The sequence below is a fragment of the Ruditapes philippinarum genome, unplaced genomic scaffold (assembly GCF_026571515.1).
Source record: "Ruditapes philippinarum isolate M1 unplaced genomic scaffold, ASM2657151v2 ctg3139_1_1_1_1, whole genome shotgun sequence".
Classification (NCBI taxonomy): domain Eukaryota; kingdom Metazoa; phylum Mollusca; class Bivalvia; order Venerida; family Veneridae; genus Ruditapes; species Ruditapes philippinarum.
This window is the reverse complement of record NW_026863344.1, coordinates 49,632-66,883: the sequence shown is the minus strand read 5'-3', so window position 1 is coordinate 66,883 and position 17,252 is coordinate 49,632. Positions and strand designations below refer to the sequence as shown.

Below are 17,252 nucleotides of genomic sequence, written 5' to 3'. Positions count from 1 at the left end.
AGCGCCCGTCCAAAATTATATCGGTGTCTCTTTGACAAGTCTAATTAGTTGGACTACTAAGTATGCACACAACTTTACATTTGTGTGCTTCCACATTTAAATAACTTAAATTACCTTAAAATCTATTTATAAAATAAAATCATATATCACAAAATTGTATACCAAGTAGCATAGTAACCTTATATCACAAAATTGTATACCAAGTAGCATAGTAACCTATGATAATTAATTTATATTTTAAAAAAAAATAAAGTCCAAAATGTACCAATTTATCTTAACATTTCCATCCAAAATCTGATCTTTCATGAAATGTTGACATTAAACCTCACTTACTCATACATTTGTATCAATTCCCTGTTTACAATCCACATGTGTTCCTTTTAGTTGTGCAACAATGGCAACATCACCATCACATCTATCCTTTTTAATTTTTCTAATAACACTTTCCTCGTCTGCAAATTATTTTCGTTTCAAAATATTTGCAAAAAAAATAAACTCACCAAATATTCCGCTAGACAATTGCACTTTCTCCAGTTCAAAAATCTAAACAGAAAACAAAGAAGTCTGCTCAAATTGTGTATTCCATTCAATCGTACACAAAACGTGTGACCGTCTACACTATGTTAATTGAAATGTGAAAGGAGGCGGGACTTACGATCAATACTCTTCTTTGATTGGTCCATTTGAGGTGAACGATTGTCCTCAGCAGTTATATCAGCAAGCTATGTCGACTTCAAGGTCTCGTCCGACATACATTTTCCAGTCTGTTTTGGATACTTTTATAATTGTCTTAGATCTATATACAAATAAAAATATTGAAAATGTTTAAACGCAATCCTGCGACCATCTCATCTGTATTTATTCGTCAAGTACATGTAAAATTAAGACGTCTGCATACAGTAGCTTAGTACGGTAGATAGTCATGGAGGATTACTGTCCCTTTTCTCGTTGAATTGAATTTATAGAACTTTATGGTCTGTCAGCATAGTATTTCTTACTCAATGTTTTCAATAAACTTAGTCATAGAGCTAAATATAAGATATATATGTGTGACTTAGTAAAGAAGCTTTAAAATTGTAATGATCACTTAACAAAATTAAGAACAAGATCTATGTCTCTGATCTACCGCCAAAAAGAATCATCGCTTTTAAATAAAAACTAACATTGACATGACGCTATGTTTTTTTACGTAAAAGACGTCACGTCAAAATAATTTCATGCACGTGCGTGCAGTACCGTTTATAGGGAGTCGCAAACGCGGCACAAGTACTTGCATGTGAAATATAATAATGATCGAAACCTGGGACACACTGATATCATTATTAATTTTAAGTCCCAGTCGAAACAAAAGTAACAGTCCTACGCATAAGCCCAATATTTCCAGTTTTCCCCCAAAATTTGCTATCTCTGGCCAGTGATGAGCATTTAATTATAATTACATGGCTTGTCACAGTATCACTGATAGCAGCACCCTTGAATGTTTTATGATCCTATCATGTTTCAAGAATGTATAGTTTAAGCTGTAGGATATAGAGAACATTTCAGATATAAGGAAAACGAAGATTTTCATAGGTACATTCAATTTTTAATAAGAGTTAAAGACTAAAAAGACTGGATTACATTAAAAAAAGGTTTTTAATCACTTACAACTCACAATCACAGGGACTCAGTTCCGTGTTGGGATAGTGAAGGGTAAAATTAATTTTAGAGAAAAAAAAATTATAAGTATTTTTTTCTAAAATTGCTTTTTACACTACCCCAACACTGTGCCGAGTCCCTGTGATCAAAATAAAGATACTAATGTAAATTACTTTCATTCAATTTGGTAGAAAAAAGATCTCTGAATGTGAAAAAAAAAATTGTAAAAAAGGTAGCAAAATGTAAACAAAGTAGTATTTTGACTTCCATACAAAATACTAAATCACTTTTACTATACCAATTGCAAAAAAGCAGAAAATAGTAAAAAATTGATGACCTTTAAATTTATAGTAAAGTTATAAGTTCAAAGAGAAAATATCTCTTGAAATAAAGATGCTAGAGTTATGAACCTTGTCATGCATGATGTAAGTAATGACAAAGAACAATTATTTTAAGTCTAGAGTAGATATCATTTCTAATAACAAAGATTATACTTAGAAATATATGAATTTTCACTAAATTCCAAGTTCAAAAATGAAATGGAGATAATTTCCAAAATACAGCTAGAGTTATAAATCTATTCGCACCTAATATAAGTGTTAAGAAACATATTTTGAAGTGCAAAAAATATCAATATACAAAAATAATATATAAACAAGAGCTGTCACAGAACGTGACAAATGCCTCAAAAGATTCTAGTTATAAACCACCTATAACATGTTAAGTGTGGTGGTAAAAATTGACATAGTTCGAACCCCAGCAGTGACCTTTAAGTTAGACAAAAAAACCTGGGTTAGGTTCACAACAAATTGTCCATCTATGGTGACTTAATATTTTTTTTAAAAAAATTGAAACTTTCATGTATGGAAGTTACAGAGCGGACACAATAACCACCATTTATATGTATATAACATAAATATTGAAAAAGTTTAAACCCCAGCATTGACCTTGAACTAAGGCGTAGGAACACGGGTCTAAAGCGCAACACATCATACATTTATGATAATTTCATATGCGAAATAAAAAATATAATCCTTTTATTCATATTAGTTTTAGAGCAGACACGACCATCTCTGCCTATATGTATATTAACATCAAAATTGACAAAGTTTGAACCCCCACAGTGACCTTGACCTTAGTTGTAGAGACCTGAGTCTTGTTCGTGGCACACGATATATCTATGGTTATTGAATATGTGAAAGAAAAATGCATACTGAAGTTTCAGAGCGGACACGACCACCACCTTCTATATTTATATAACATAAAAATGACAAAGTTTGAACCCCCACAGTGACCTTGACCTTAGTCGTAGGAACCCGAGTCTTGTTCGTGACACACCATACATTTATGGTTGTTTAATATATGAAAGAGAAATTAAAATTCTTTCATGCATACTGAAGTTTTTAGAGCGGACAGGACCACCACCTTCTATATTTATATAACATAAAAAATGACAAAGTTTGAACCCCACAGTGACCTTGACCTTAGTCGTAGGAACCCGAGTCTTGTTCGCGACTCACCATACATTTATGGTTTTTTCATATATGAAAGAAAAATTAATACTTTCATGCATACTGAAGTTTCAGAGCGGACACTACCTCCACTGTCTATATGTATAAAGCCTGACGGACTGACAGACAGACAGACGGACGGTTCAATTTTAATATGCCACCCTTCAGGGGCATAAAAACATCTAAGTTCAAAGGGGAAATAATTCTGGAAATATTCATGCTAGAGTTATGAATCTTGTCACACATGTATAAGGAACATATATTTTTAAGTTAGAAGTAGATACCTTAAGAAATAAAGAAGTAAGTAAAAAGGTAACCTTTTTTTAGGAAAAAAATGAGTTCATGGGGAGATAATTCTTGAAAATATTGGTGCTAGAGTTAACAACATTGTCACAAATGATGTAGTTGATGGTAAGGAACACATATTCGAAGTGTAAGTCAAATAGAAAGAGAAAAAAATAACATTATTTTATGGAAAATTATATGTTCAAGGGGATATAGTTCTGGAAATACTGGTTTTTGAGTTTAACACCTTATCACATGATGTGTATGATCATAAGGAATACATGTGTACATAATAATATTATAAGGAAAATATTAATGACCCTTCGGGACGGGGCTAATTTTTACCCCAGGGATTTGATCTGAACAAACTTGATAGACACTCAGTATAAGATGTTTCATGCCAAATATCTAAGCTCTAGCTCTTTGGATTTTTTAAAAGAACATTTTATAAGTTTTTTTTTCGGTTGCTATGGCAACCAAAGTTCTGCATGGAATTTTATTCTTTGAACATGGTAGAGCCTTATGCAAGGAACACTACTGCAAAGTTTCAACAAATTTGGCTACGTGGTTTAGGAGAAGAAGTTGTTTAAAGAAATTTTTGACGCACGGACATAATCCTCAGATGAGCTAATAAAAAAGTTAGAGATAAAATGTTTACTGCATATAAGCATTAATTTAAAGTATGTACGCTGGCTCCGGCTTACAAGCCATGATGAGTAGGACAGCTCTCCATATATTTGATATAGTTGAGCTAATAATACAAATATCACTTACCTGGTCACTTAGTTAAGAGTCTTGCACTAAAATTGCAGTAAATACAATGTTTTTGTTTTCTTTTTGTTTTTTAGCGGTTTTTTATTGGTGTGGGGGTGGGTAGGCAGTTCACTCAGTAATTACATGAGTAACACTGAACAGTGACACTTTACTATGGAAGGTTATTAATTACGAAGATGATTATCACTTATAAAGGTATATCCTAACATATAATTCATTTAGTAGCTAAAATTTATCTTGTGATATTAAGTATAATATTTACAAATAATTCAAATTATTGCTAAAACTTTCACATTTCACTTGGGCCGCAGACCCAGAGAAAAAAACATCATAAAAGTTAGAGTATGTTCAGAAATTTGATCCTTCAATGTTAGGGCCATTAGATAAGAATACAGAGGGCCAATTAATAATGACAAGACTCTCAACTCAGTTGACGTGTTAATGGGAGATATACAGTTAATAGTGATTTACTAGCTGATAAGCCCTTACTGAGATTCAGCAAGCTGGGAGGGTTTATGCGTAGGACTGGTAAGAGAAATTATTTCACACGCGCGTGTCACATGATCCAGTCTCCCAGACAATTTAATATCGAATGATAATGCCAAGCATACTTGTAAGTGAGAATGACTCGTAACAAAATACTTATCAACATTTTTTTCTTCAATTCAATCTTGCTATTTCATTTTTATACAAATAAAGTCAACAAAAACACTTTTTTTGTGTTTACAGAAGTAAAGGAGTGTTATTTTTAAGAAAAACATAATAAATTAAGACAAGTCTGATCTTACGTCAGAAATGGATCTTATTTGGATAGGGATTGTTAAAACAGAATCTGTTTAATGGTGAAATAATAATTATATGTAAATGAATTTACATTCTTGTCATTTTTTGCGGTTGCGTAGAGATGTGGCACGCGCTTGGTCGCGTAAAGTACGTATAAAAACACACCTACTAAATATATGTATTTACATGTATTAAAATTCAGCAAAACGTCGTTTTTTATGTTTGTTTTTTTTTTGCTTACCGTGAATTTTAAAAATAATCAAATGATATATATACTTTGTCATAAAAAAGAGGTTTCATTGTTATAACTTCCTGAGATTGGCTTTAAACCTTTGTCATGATATTGAAACTATAGAAGCTTTATCAAAATCAATTCCATCGCATTGGTCTAGAACGTTTTATCATTTAAGAAATTAAAGAACCGTTGTCATTTTTTACGGTTGCGTAGAAGTGTGGCAAGCGGTATATTAACGAGCCAACTTCCTGTTATCCCGAGAAAGGTTCAAGTTAAAATAAATATGCTCCCAAGAAAGGTACAGTGATCGGAAGTAACACGTGCTTGTACTCGTACCTCGTGCTACTACAAAACAATCAATTTTATAGGCTCGCAAGACAGGGTACAGTGATTTCGTTTATCTGCTGTGGTTAAGTCATTGATTAATAGATTTATTTAAAACTTTAAGTTGACTCGTTACATTTAGCGAATCCAGCGTGTTTGATCTTTAAAATAAAACGTTCTATTTAAAAAGCTGATTCATATATAGTATAGATGAAGTAGATTTGGCAATGGTTATAGAGTGTACACACAATCTTTGTCAAATGATCAGTGTAAGTCTTCAGGGAAGGTAACTATGGTAACATTTAAGTATTGAAAAGTGGTGGTGAGATTTTTTATGAAATATATTTCAATTTTCTCTTAAACAGTTCAATTTAAAGGTCATTTACACGGAACATGCGACGCAATTAATATTAGCACAATTAAACAGAACTCAAACAAATTCGCTGTTCAAAGTACTTTCGTATTGCCTCGAACATTTTGGTAATCATAAAAATCTTTCAATTGTAGAAGTGTTCCGATTAATTAATTAAATCTCTATTATTGGCGCACTATAGATCTATATCACGGTTGCTTTCAGAGTAAAAGTGCAAATACATTTTGGATGCGTTGATAGCATTCAATAAATGCGCAGTAAGCGGACAAACGCAATATGTTGCTATATTTTGCAGACTACTGGCTGGTTTTCCTCACATCATTGGATGCAGTATTTCATTAAAAAATTCTGTAAATACATCAAGATATGCTCCAGAGATTAGAAATACAGACAAATCAATATCCCTATATTTCAATATCATTTTTTTCTTCTTTTAGATAGCCTAACAATTTTGGCTCTTTCCCAGAAACAGATAAATAAATATTCATAATTAATAACAAAAACGCTCATGCCGTATTAATCCGACTTTTCATATCCTCTGAAAGGCGTGCAAAGTGCGCAGATCAAAACTTTCCGTTGCCAAAATGCCTTTAATATGCACGCGCAGCAAAATATGTAAAGCCCGCAAAAACATCTTAAACCGAAAAGTCCTTGAAAATAAGACCGTCTGTGTATTTATCTTGTTTACTTCAATATTGTACTGATTAGGGATATAAATATTTATGCGAGAAACATTTATCGTAACAAACTAATATATTTATATGATATTCAGTTCAAACCATTGCATATACTCCACTCGCAATTGACTTAAATTACCTTTAACGAATTACGTGAAAATAACATTCAAAATATAAAAAAAAAACTTACTGCGCATACTTTTTGATTAGTTATTATATATAGACAGAGGGTAAAAATCGTTCAAGAATGTAGAGAATGTTAAATCTTAGTGCAATAAGTAAAAACCTGAATCTCTATTACATTCTTTGACTAATAGATAATGATTTGTCATTGTTACTTAACATTTGTCATCATTTAACACTGCTTATAACAATACAAATCTACAATTATAAACGAAAAACGATTGCGTGTATAGCGCACATAACGGCCTAAAACTACGCCCCCTTTGCCACGAAACAATATCAACAATAGCTTTTAGATCGATGACATCAAAGGCTTCCGACTAAAGCGATATTCATCATATTGTCATGGAACATGCGCGCTTCTGCATTGTTTAGTCATTAGATAAGAAATATCAATGCAAGTTCAATGTTATCCAACTTGTTATTGTCGTCTGCTGCACTTTTATGTCAATCTGAAACGTGCTTTTCAAAATTTATGTCTAGCCATGACTTTTTTTATATGTTAGGTAATTTAATTTGTCTATTCCGTCATTTTGACTGTATTCTTAAAATAAACACTAAATTTTAGACAAGTTTCGAAATACGCGTACTCGTCAGAGACATAAACCAATTGTATTAAAGTCTTAGATAATCACATACACAATGCAGACATGAACAAACACTACAAATACAATTTTCGCTTTATTTTCCTTAAAACGTCAAAAATACAAGGACCCCTGTAAGTTTCTTTAGATGTTATAATTACAAATTTTCCCTATAAGTCACACAAATCATTTTCCCTATTAGTTTTCTTTAAGCATCACGATATTTGTTTCCCTATACGGCTTTAGGTTTTCTTTAAACGTCGCAAATGCCAGTGTCCCTTTACGTTTCTTTAAGACATATCGTTCAAATACTTTTCAAGTTTCCCTATAGTATTTTAAAAAAGTCCCTAAGTTTCATTGCAAATACCAGTATATTTTTACTTTCTATAGGTTTCCTTTATACAAAATGCCGTCCTCATTTTTCACACAATCAACAGTTTCTTGATAAGCTAGTTACAATATAAACTAGAATCCTCTTTAAGCGTAAAAAGCCTTTTAAAGCTGTAAGCCATAAACCTCGATAGCTTAAAAGTATAAAAATTCATATTATGTTCAACATACACCCCAAATATAAATTTCCCCCTTAATAGCTTTACCTAAACAGTGACCATAAATTTTCATTTGAATTAAATACCAGTTTCCCTGTAAGTTGTTTTAAGTGTCAAATAGACCAGTTTTTTATAAGTTTACTTTTAGTGTCACAAATTCAATTTACCGGTTCCCATATTTTTTCTCTTATCTCACAAATTAATTTCCTGCATTAAGATTTTTATAATCATCACACATACCTGTTTCGAACCAGATTCATATACGGTTTCCTTCGGAACGTCACAAATATTGAGTAACATCTTAAATGTTTCAAAAGATGAAGTCAATTTATTGTTTTAAAGAAATCTTTTCGGTTTCATATTGAGACATTTCTTTAAGACGATATTTAAATATTTCCCTGTGAAAAAGAAATATAAGCCAACCGAGACATACACATTCATTTTTATAGTATATTATAATAACATGTCTTCACTTCAAATAAATTAATAAAAATTATTACTAACCTAAAGCGCTAACAAGCTAAACACAGTGGAACAAATACAAAAAAATAAAAATAAAATAAAAAACAATTAAAAAAACAGCAACAACAACAAAACAACGAAATAATATACTAACCAAATGAGAACAACACTTAACGTGAAAAAGCACCTTCTGTATAGACAGAAATTATGAATGAAATACAAACATAAACTATACTACAATAGCGCCCAAACACAATGTGATATGTGAAACCACAAATATTTCGTTATGTACTTACTACCAATACTAAAACCAAAACAAAAATAGACAATACGCAATTACTGTACGTCTTCCGCGTAAGTCTATTTTCGAAAATGACAAATTTCTTATTATTTTTTTAAGGTTTCATGTGCAATTTAAAAGAAATTATTTTTTCTCTCATATGTGCATGCATATAAAGTTATTTGAGCGTAAAATTAAACGAAATCCTATTTTGAATGACCTTTTTCAGAGGTTAAAGTAACTTTTTTATTGTAAAGTCTATACAAAAAATTAGTGTGTGAAAATAATATTGTTATTATATTATACGAGTATTGAAACTATATTAAAGTTACACGTGACCAAAAACATAAATTTTGCAAAGAAAGATAACTCAATTCCAAATCCAATCTAGCGCTGTAGGAGTTATAATTTTTTCTCTATATTATCACTAATTACGACCTTCTCATCTGAAATCACCCCTAGAAAACAGTTTATAAGAACTAAAAAAAATCTCGGAGGCCTGTGTTACAAAAGAAACTGAAAGAGAATATACCTAATTCATGTAATTTGTCTATTCAAAACAGTGTCTCGTTAGAGCCATCGTGATATAACTCGAAATAACGATAACACGAAATAACGATAACAAATAACGAAACACGAAATAACGATGGTGAAAAGTCGAAATAACGAAACCACGATGGTATAAAACTCGATTATTTCGATTCTTCACCATCGTACTGTTGAGCTTTCACCATCTTGGTTTCGTTGTTTCGTTATTTCGCATTTTCAACATCATACTTTTGACTTTTCACCACCGTATTTTTTACTTTTCACCATCGTATTTTATACTTTTCACCATCGTGGTTTCGATACTCCGACTTTTCATCATTGTGGTTTCGATACTCCGACTTTTCACCATCGTGGTTTCGATACTCCGACTTTTCATCATTGTGGTTTCGATACTCCGACTTTTCATCATTGTGGTTTCGATACTCCGACTTTTCATCATTGTGGTTTCGATACTCCGACTTTTCATCATCGTGGTTTCGATACTCCGACTTTTCATCATTGTGGTTTCGATACTCCGACTTTTCATCATGGTTTCGATACTCCGACTTTTCATTATTGTGGTTTCGATACTCCGACTTTTCATTTTCGTGGTTTCGATACTCCGACTTTTCATCATCGTGTTTTCGATACTCCGATTTTCATCATTGTGGTTTCGATACTCCGATTTTCATCATTGTGGTTTCGATAATCCGACTTTTCATCATTGTGGTTTCGACTTTTCATCGCCGGATGTTGACCATAGATCTGCATAGTTCTTGATATAGTAAAACTAAGATTTATTTTTTATATCAAAAAGATGTCTCATAGATTATTTGATTCAGAATCGTGTGACATGTTTATATAGATTTCAACAGGAAGGCACACTACGATAGTAATATGTTGAAGGTACGATGGTGAAAAGTCGGAGGTACGATTGTGAAAAGTTGAAGATACGATGGTGGAAACACGAAGCTACGATAATGAAAAGTCGAAACCACGATGATGAAAAGTTGAAACTACGATTATGAAAAGTCGAAATAACGGAATCACGATGTTGAAAAGTGGAAAATACGATGATAAAAAGTCGAAAATACGATGATATAAACACGAAATTATATGGAGTTTTCACTATCGTGGTTTCGTATTTTTATTATTATTAGATTTTAATTTAGTTTAACTAAGTGTAAATTCTGATTCATTTTCAAGAGGTCATAAAGATATCTTATAGATTATTTTATAAAATCCCTTTAAATACGAACCTTCTTCAGAATCGGATGACATCTTTTTATAAATTTTCATTCAATGCGTATGCTTAACAGGAAAGTGAAAAGTCTTAGGTAGTTTGGTGACAAGTCTTAGGAGTTGAAGACCTGTACGATGGTGAAAATACGATACTACGATGATGAAAAGTCGAAAGTGTGATGATGTAAAGTCGAATTATCGAAATCTCGATGGTAAAAAGTCGAAAGTACGATAGTGAAAAATCGAAATAATATCGATTTTTCACGATTTCGATTTCTTAGCATCAAACTTTCGACTTTTCATCAGTGTAGATTTGACTTTTCATCAGTGTAGATTCGTTATTTCAACTTTTCACAATAGTTATTTCGTGTTTTCATTGTTCCGAGTTCTGTGTGTGTCACGGTGGCTTAAACCGTAGATAAATGGTTACGTAAGACATTTGTGAAACAACCATAACACGTAGAGTAATACATTAATCACATGCCAAACAAAAATATATTGATAACAAAAAGGGGAGCAATTATTACCATTATATAAAAATACTAAAAAATATTATCTCCCTTCCTTTCTGCCCTTTTAAATAATTAAAGATGAACACTTGTGTCATGTTGTTGTGTTACTTCAAAAGTTATATTCAACGCTGATGTTGGGGCGTCCGTAGCCGAGTGGTTAAGGTCCTTGACTTCAAACCACTTGCCCCTCACCGCTGTGGGTTCGAATCCCGACAGGGACTTTGGATTCTTTCATGTGAGGAAGCTATCCAGCTAGCTTACGTAACGTCGAAATAATGCACGGAAGGGCACCTGAGGTCTTCCTCCACCAGTAAAGCTGGAAGGCCTATACTGTGTCGATGTGACGTAAAACCCAAAACAAAAACAACGCTGATGTATCATAAATACAACACATATTTCACATCAACGGCCAGGCTAATTCTTTTTAACTTTATGTACTCCTCAAATATCTTTAATAACTTTGAAGGCTTTCATATATTCAATTACAATTTCAAATACTAAGTATTTTATTACATACTTAGCAATTATTATAATAGTTAAATGTCATATCGCTTTTATCAATCTAAAAGCAAACAGCTATACATCAATTAAAATAATATTATCATAAGTTAGACAATATCTTGCAAACAAAAGAGAACAAACTAGACAGATTTGTGTAAATGTTAGTATATAACATTGAACCACGTGTTCGATACGCCAAGGACAAAATGCCACACAATTAAAGCATGCAGCTACAATTATTAACTTCAATGGAACTATAAAGAGTTCATTTTGATAATATTGGAAAAAATTCAAAACGATCTATTCAAGCTCATAGTTAAATATCAATATCGTCTGCGTCAATGGAAGCAACGTATGATAAAGGAGGCCCTGCAATTGAATTTGATATCAGTCCGTTAATTTCCTATTTGTGTGTATGAACATAGTATAATAATTAAATAAACCTTGTATTTGTATATCATTGCTTGCTTGTTTATTAGTTCGTTCGTTTGTTTGTTTGAATTTAGTTGTCATTTATAGTCGTATTTAGTAGTATACAAACCCTTGTTGTGCACATTATTCTATATCACCATTGCCTAACCGACTGACGCCGTCATATACGAATACATTGGACTCCAAGTTTCTAACTCACAAGTCTAAGATCTTTGATCTAGTGATCTGTGGGGAACAGGCGTGCGTTGTTTCTTTTTGTTTTTATTGCTTTTTCATTGATTATTGTTGTTGTTTTTTCTTAGAATTTACATGTTAGTATCTAATCATAATAAAAGTTATATGTTAAGTTGAGAATCCGTTGCTTGCAGATTGATTAAGGGTCAATTTATTAGATTGTCTTTCCATTGAAAACGAGATTAGAATAAAATGCGAGACAGGTTTAAATTTTTCAATTATTTGTAATTCAAAAGTAAAAAAAAGAGATCAGTAACATGTCTTTTTAAATTGGTGTTTTACCCTAAGCAATAATTTTAAAACTTTATCTTATTAGATTTTAATTACTTTAATGTACAACAACAACAAAAAGTTTACATTTGTGTAAGAAATTATTCAGTACAATTAATGAATGCCTGTAAATGATAAATGTAGTATTTTGACAGTAGAATATTAAAATGAAAAGAATTGAGATGAGAAATAAATGGCCTTTTTCCGTGATCTGAACAAAAGAATATGTTTAATTTATTCAAACCAGATAAAATGTTTATATTACCTTTATACTTCCATCACAAAAGAGCGAAGAACCTCTTACATAAATTGATAAAGAATTGATTATTATAAGCTTTATTGAGTGTGATACGGGTATTAAATTTCATTCTTGACTTTAAACATGTTACAGATAAAAGCTTCATATAAACACACATTGGCAATATTTGAAACTAAGCGATCCAATCTATTAATGCGTAGTTGACATATTGGACTGCATTCCAGATATCTGATTTAATACTAATATCTCAGGATTGCAAACATTTTACAAACACGTAGAACAATTTATTTGGAATATTATGTGATAATAATTCAAGTATAGGCCAAATGATTATTTTACGCTCGATAACAAGTGCTTGACGAAAAGTTAACATTCAAGTCGCAGCTTGGTGTGTGGAATTTAGTTCTAAAATGAAATAAAAAGTGCCAAAGACTATTGATTTTATCGGTTCTGTAGGTGACATTGCTGTGGGATCGTTCTAGTTATACTAACTGACACCAAACAGTTACACTCGTGATTCGGTAAATTGTTATAGCGAAAAAAAACATTTATTTGAAGGAATATAATATCACATTATACGAAACTTAATGTATTAAAACTTATAAAAAAGAAACAGAATACTTGCAGACACGAAAGAAGTATAGAGAAGCTAAGACTAATAATTTGTTTCAACCAGAAACTAGGAAAAAGAATAAAATGTCATCGAAGAAAGAGGAGAATAATTCACAAGGGGACGAGCTTAGGTGTGGACAATGTGTTAAGCCATATCGTGATCCACGTCTTCTTAATTGTTTACATTCTTTTTGCATGGAATGTTTACAGGAACACGTGACTAAGAACAAATGGAAGAAAACCCTTCTATGTCCATTATGTCAGAAAGAGATGCTCATTCCGAAAGACGGTCTCAGTGCGATTGCAAAAGACTTTTACATCAAGGCACGCCAAGATCTTGGGAAGCTTACAACTACGTCTGAATGCGATATTTGTCCGGATAAGGAACTTGCACATAGCAGATGTCTCAACTGTGATGTTAATCTATGCAAAATATGTAAAGAAAAACATTGTAATCCGGAATCGGACCAAGTTCATCATTTCCTGGAATTTGTTGAACAACCTGTATGTACACAAAACAAACCAACCCCTTCCACAAAACTAACGCAGATGAGCTTTTGCAACAAACATTCAGACCAAGAAGTTAACGTCTTTTGTACAAAATGTAAAATAAATATATGTGTAAAATGTAAGGACGACAAGCACAAAACACATGCCGTTCAAGAAACTGCAGAAATGGCAAAATCAATACGTGGATCTTTAACTCATTTTCTAGGTGCTATCAAAGAATATCTCCCCGAGTTTGAAGATTTTGTGAAACAGGTTCGAAAGGGACAAAAAGAACTAGACAAAGACTTGGAGAATACTATTAAAGATATCCAAGCAAGATCAAAATTCTTGCAGAGGGAAATTGAAAAGATAGGACAGCAAATTATAAATGAAGTCAAAGAAAAACATAAAGTAGAATCTGACGATTTGAACAAGGAGGCGAAGAACATCATCAACACTTACAAATCAATAGCTACTGTTGCTGCATCTGCAGAAAGAATTCTTAAAATTGGGAGTGATATAAACGTGATCGAGTCATCCAAGCAAATACAGAAAAGATTTATGCAGGTAGAAGACGAACTCCCATCATTGTCACGTGACACCGTTGCAACCGTTGGCTTCGTACCTGGAGGACTTAAGTTTGATTCATTAACAAAACTGTTTGGTCAAATTACCAAAGGAGAAATTGCGCTGCCCACATTGCCTGTCCCGTGGGGAATTCGTGTAGCTAAAGAGTTTGAAATGTGCTCAATAGCAGCATTCAAAGTTAAAAGTACAGCAGATACTGTACAAGCGATAGCTCCTATTTCAGATAAAGAGGCATGGATCTGTTGCGGATGGGGATCAAAAGATGTTTATCTATATTCCATAACAGGTGAAAGAAAGAAAAAGGTGACACTTGATATTCAGGTTGATCATATGTGTGTCACACCATCTGGTGAAATTCTTGTGTCAAGTTATGAGGATAAGTATATCCGCAAGATTAATAAAGAACATGTTGTGTGTGACTTCGCGATGCCTCACCTTTATCCTGGCGGAATGGTAATGACGAAAAGGAAGGAACTATTTGTGTGCGCGGTAGACAGTTATACAACACGTCGGGCTGCTCACTCCTATCGATGTTTAATGAAAATGTCGGAATATGGAATGAACATTGATGAAATCGACGAAGACGGTGACACGGTTTTGTTCGGAGCACCATATAGAATTTCGGAAGCACCTAACAGAGAATTGTGCGTTACCGATAGAGAAGAGGGAAAGTTGCGAGTAATAAGAATTGACCAAGAAGGATGCCGTAAGTTTGTTTATACTGGACCTACAGAGGTGAAAACGAAACAACCTTTTAACCCATTAGGCCTCTGTTGTGACAGGGCAAATAACTTATTAGTTTCTGACTGGGGAAATCATTGCGTCCATATGGTAAATGGTGAAGGGGAATTCCTTGGCTTCATTCTATCGCAAAAAGATGGACTTTTCAAGCCGAATGCGATGGCGCTGGACAAAACTGGTAACCTTTGGATAGGTGACGGAAACGCTACCGTACGAGTTTATAAGTACGGAAAACGTGACTATTAGTGTAAGCAATATCGCGAAATCGCTACTGGAGTGTAACATAAATCACAATAGTAGAACTATGCTTATGAGTATCTATCTATTGGAACATATATTCAAACATATGAAAAAAATCAAAACAATTGCTCAGCCTTATTTATCATACTTTAATATATACAGACAAATGCTAAGTATTAAGTGTTATAAGTATTATATTATATTATTACATATCATGTTACATTATTTCAAAATGTTTTATTAAAATTGTTAACTCCCTTATTTGGATTGTTATACAATCTATCTATCTATTTGAAAATTATCCAAAAAATACAAGGGTAAAAACTGGAACATTTAGAGTAATAAACTTATATTAGGATTTGCTTCCCTTCAATGAAATAAATTATGTATGGGGATCAAACGCATAAACAAGCTGAATTAACTTTTAATTGCTTGATTAAGCAATGTAGGAGACGTGCTGCAGGTTCCGCCAAACTTCACTTCTGGACACTTTTAATATGTTAATACATTGATTTCTGATTTTGTATAAACAAAGAAAGTTCTTAACAATGGAACTAATATTTTGTAACATACACAATTGCCGCAGGGTGACAATTCTTTATTAGAGTTAAGTTCGGCGAACAGATTCTCAATTAAACAAAACGAAAAGAATGACCTTGAGAAAAAGTCGGCTAGTTAAACTACATACCAAGATTTGTAATGATTTATCGAAAAAAATGCCCAAAAGTGTTTCTAAAAAAGTACTGTCAGTCTTCTGTATATAGGTCTATCGCATAGAAATTCATACAAAAGATATAGCTATACATTGAATATGTCAACATGTTTTTGTGCATCTTTCCGCAAAAAAGAAAAGAAAAGTAAAATCAAAATGTCCTCGGAAATAAACGAATCAGTAAATAAAGTAGTGATTGAAATAATTCTTTCATCGAACAAGTCTTGTTTCATTTCGTAGGATAGCATTATCCATACATAATGCTTTTTTCCGCTTCCATCAAAATGCAAGTTTAATCTTAGTATTCGAAAACGTACACAATTATTAAAAACTCTAACATATCAATATATGCATGTTTTCGTCTCAAGTGATGGTAGGTTCGAACCCTTTATCCGGGTGATCCGTGAAAGACCGGGGTTCGACCGGGAACAACCGGAGTGCATCCGTAACTCTGCCGGCAACGTCCGGGATGATCCGGGAACATCCGGCATTCGACCCCGAATGGAATAGAATATTTAATATCACCGGGGTGGTCCGGGAAGTATAGCTTTACCGGCTTCATCCTTAGCTCTGCCGGAAAAGACCGGGGTTACACCGGGGAAGCACCGTAGCTCTGCCGACACAAACCGGGGATGATCCCGGGCATGATATACGGTAGAGCCCCGTTGAATGCTGGCAGATCCCCGGTTAAGGCCGACAGAGCCCCGGTGAATGCCGGCAGAGCCGGAAGAGAACGATGGAGCTACGTTTGATCCCGGTAGAGCCCCGGCAAAGTCCGGTTCATTTCAAAAGAATCACGACAATTTGCGATGATTTTACTTGTTTGTATTAAAACCCTTCCCATTTCCTTTTTATCTAGTCTTGCATAAGGATTTTTCAGAAAATCATCATGAATTACTGTTCTGGAACAATAGATATAATATTAAATAAAAAATATGTATCAATGTAATAATTTTCGCGCGTTTTCAATCCACCTGGGTTCTATCGGGACTCTGCCTGGATCGTCATGGGCTCTGCCCGGATCGATCGGGGCTCTGCCTTGGTCAACCGGGGCACTTCCTGGGCTCTGCCTGGATCATCCGGAGCGCATCCTGAGTGGTTAGTTGCGAATTACTGTAGTGCTGCCGGGGTTAGTGTGATCGCAACAATAATTTCACCCCGGATCGTCCAGGATCATCCTAGTAACTTACCGGGGTGGTCCTGGGCTCTGCCGGGAGTAAGTGAGACCGCAGCTT

General features: G+C 33.4%; 2 protein-coding genes across 2 annotated transcripts in view; one reads left to right on the top strand and one right to left on the bottom strand.

Moving 5' to 3' along the window:
- Positions 1-8,609, bottom strand: part of LOC132721893 (ankyrin repeat domain-containing protein 50-like) — a 48,696-nt gene extending 40,087 nt beyond the window's left edge. Inside the window, exons 1-2 of the mRNA XM_060706271.1 lie at positions 8,532-8,609; positions 501-543 (exon numbers count right to left, since the gene is read on the bottom strand). The gene's annotated coding sequence lies outside the window, so the exon portion shown is untranslated. The remainder of the gene's footprint in view (positions 1-500; positions 544-8,531) is intronic.
- A 4,134-nt stretch (positions 8,610-12,743) lies between these two features.
- Positions 12,744-15,549, top strand: LOC132721892 (tripartite motif-containing protein 2-like). Its single transcript, XM_060706270.1, has one exon. It carries the CDS (start codon positions 13,332-13,334, stop codon positions 15,309-15,311), a length of 1,980 nt encoding a protein of 659 aa, XP_060562253.1. The 5' UTR covers positions 12,744-13,331; the 3' UTR covers positions 15,312-15,549.
- The last annotated feature ends 1,703 nt before the right edge of the window (positions 15,550-17,252 follow it).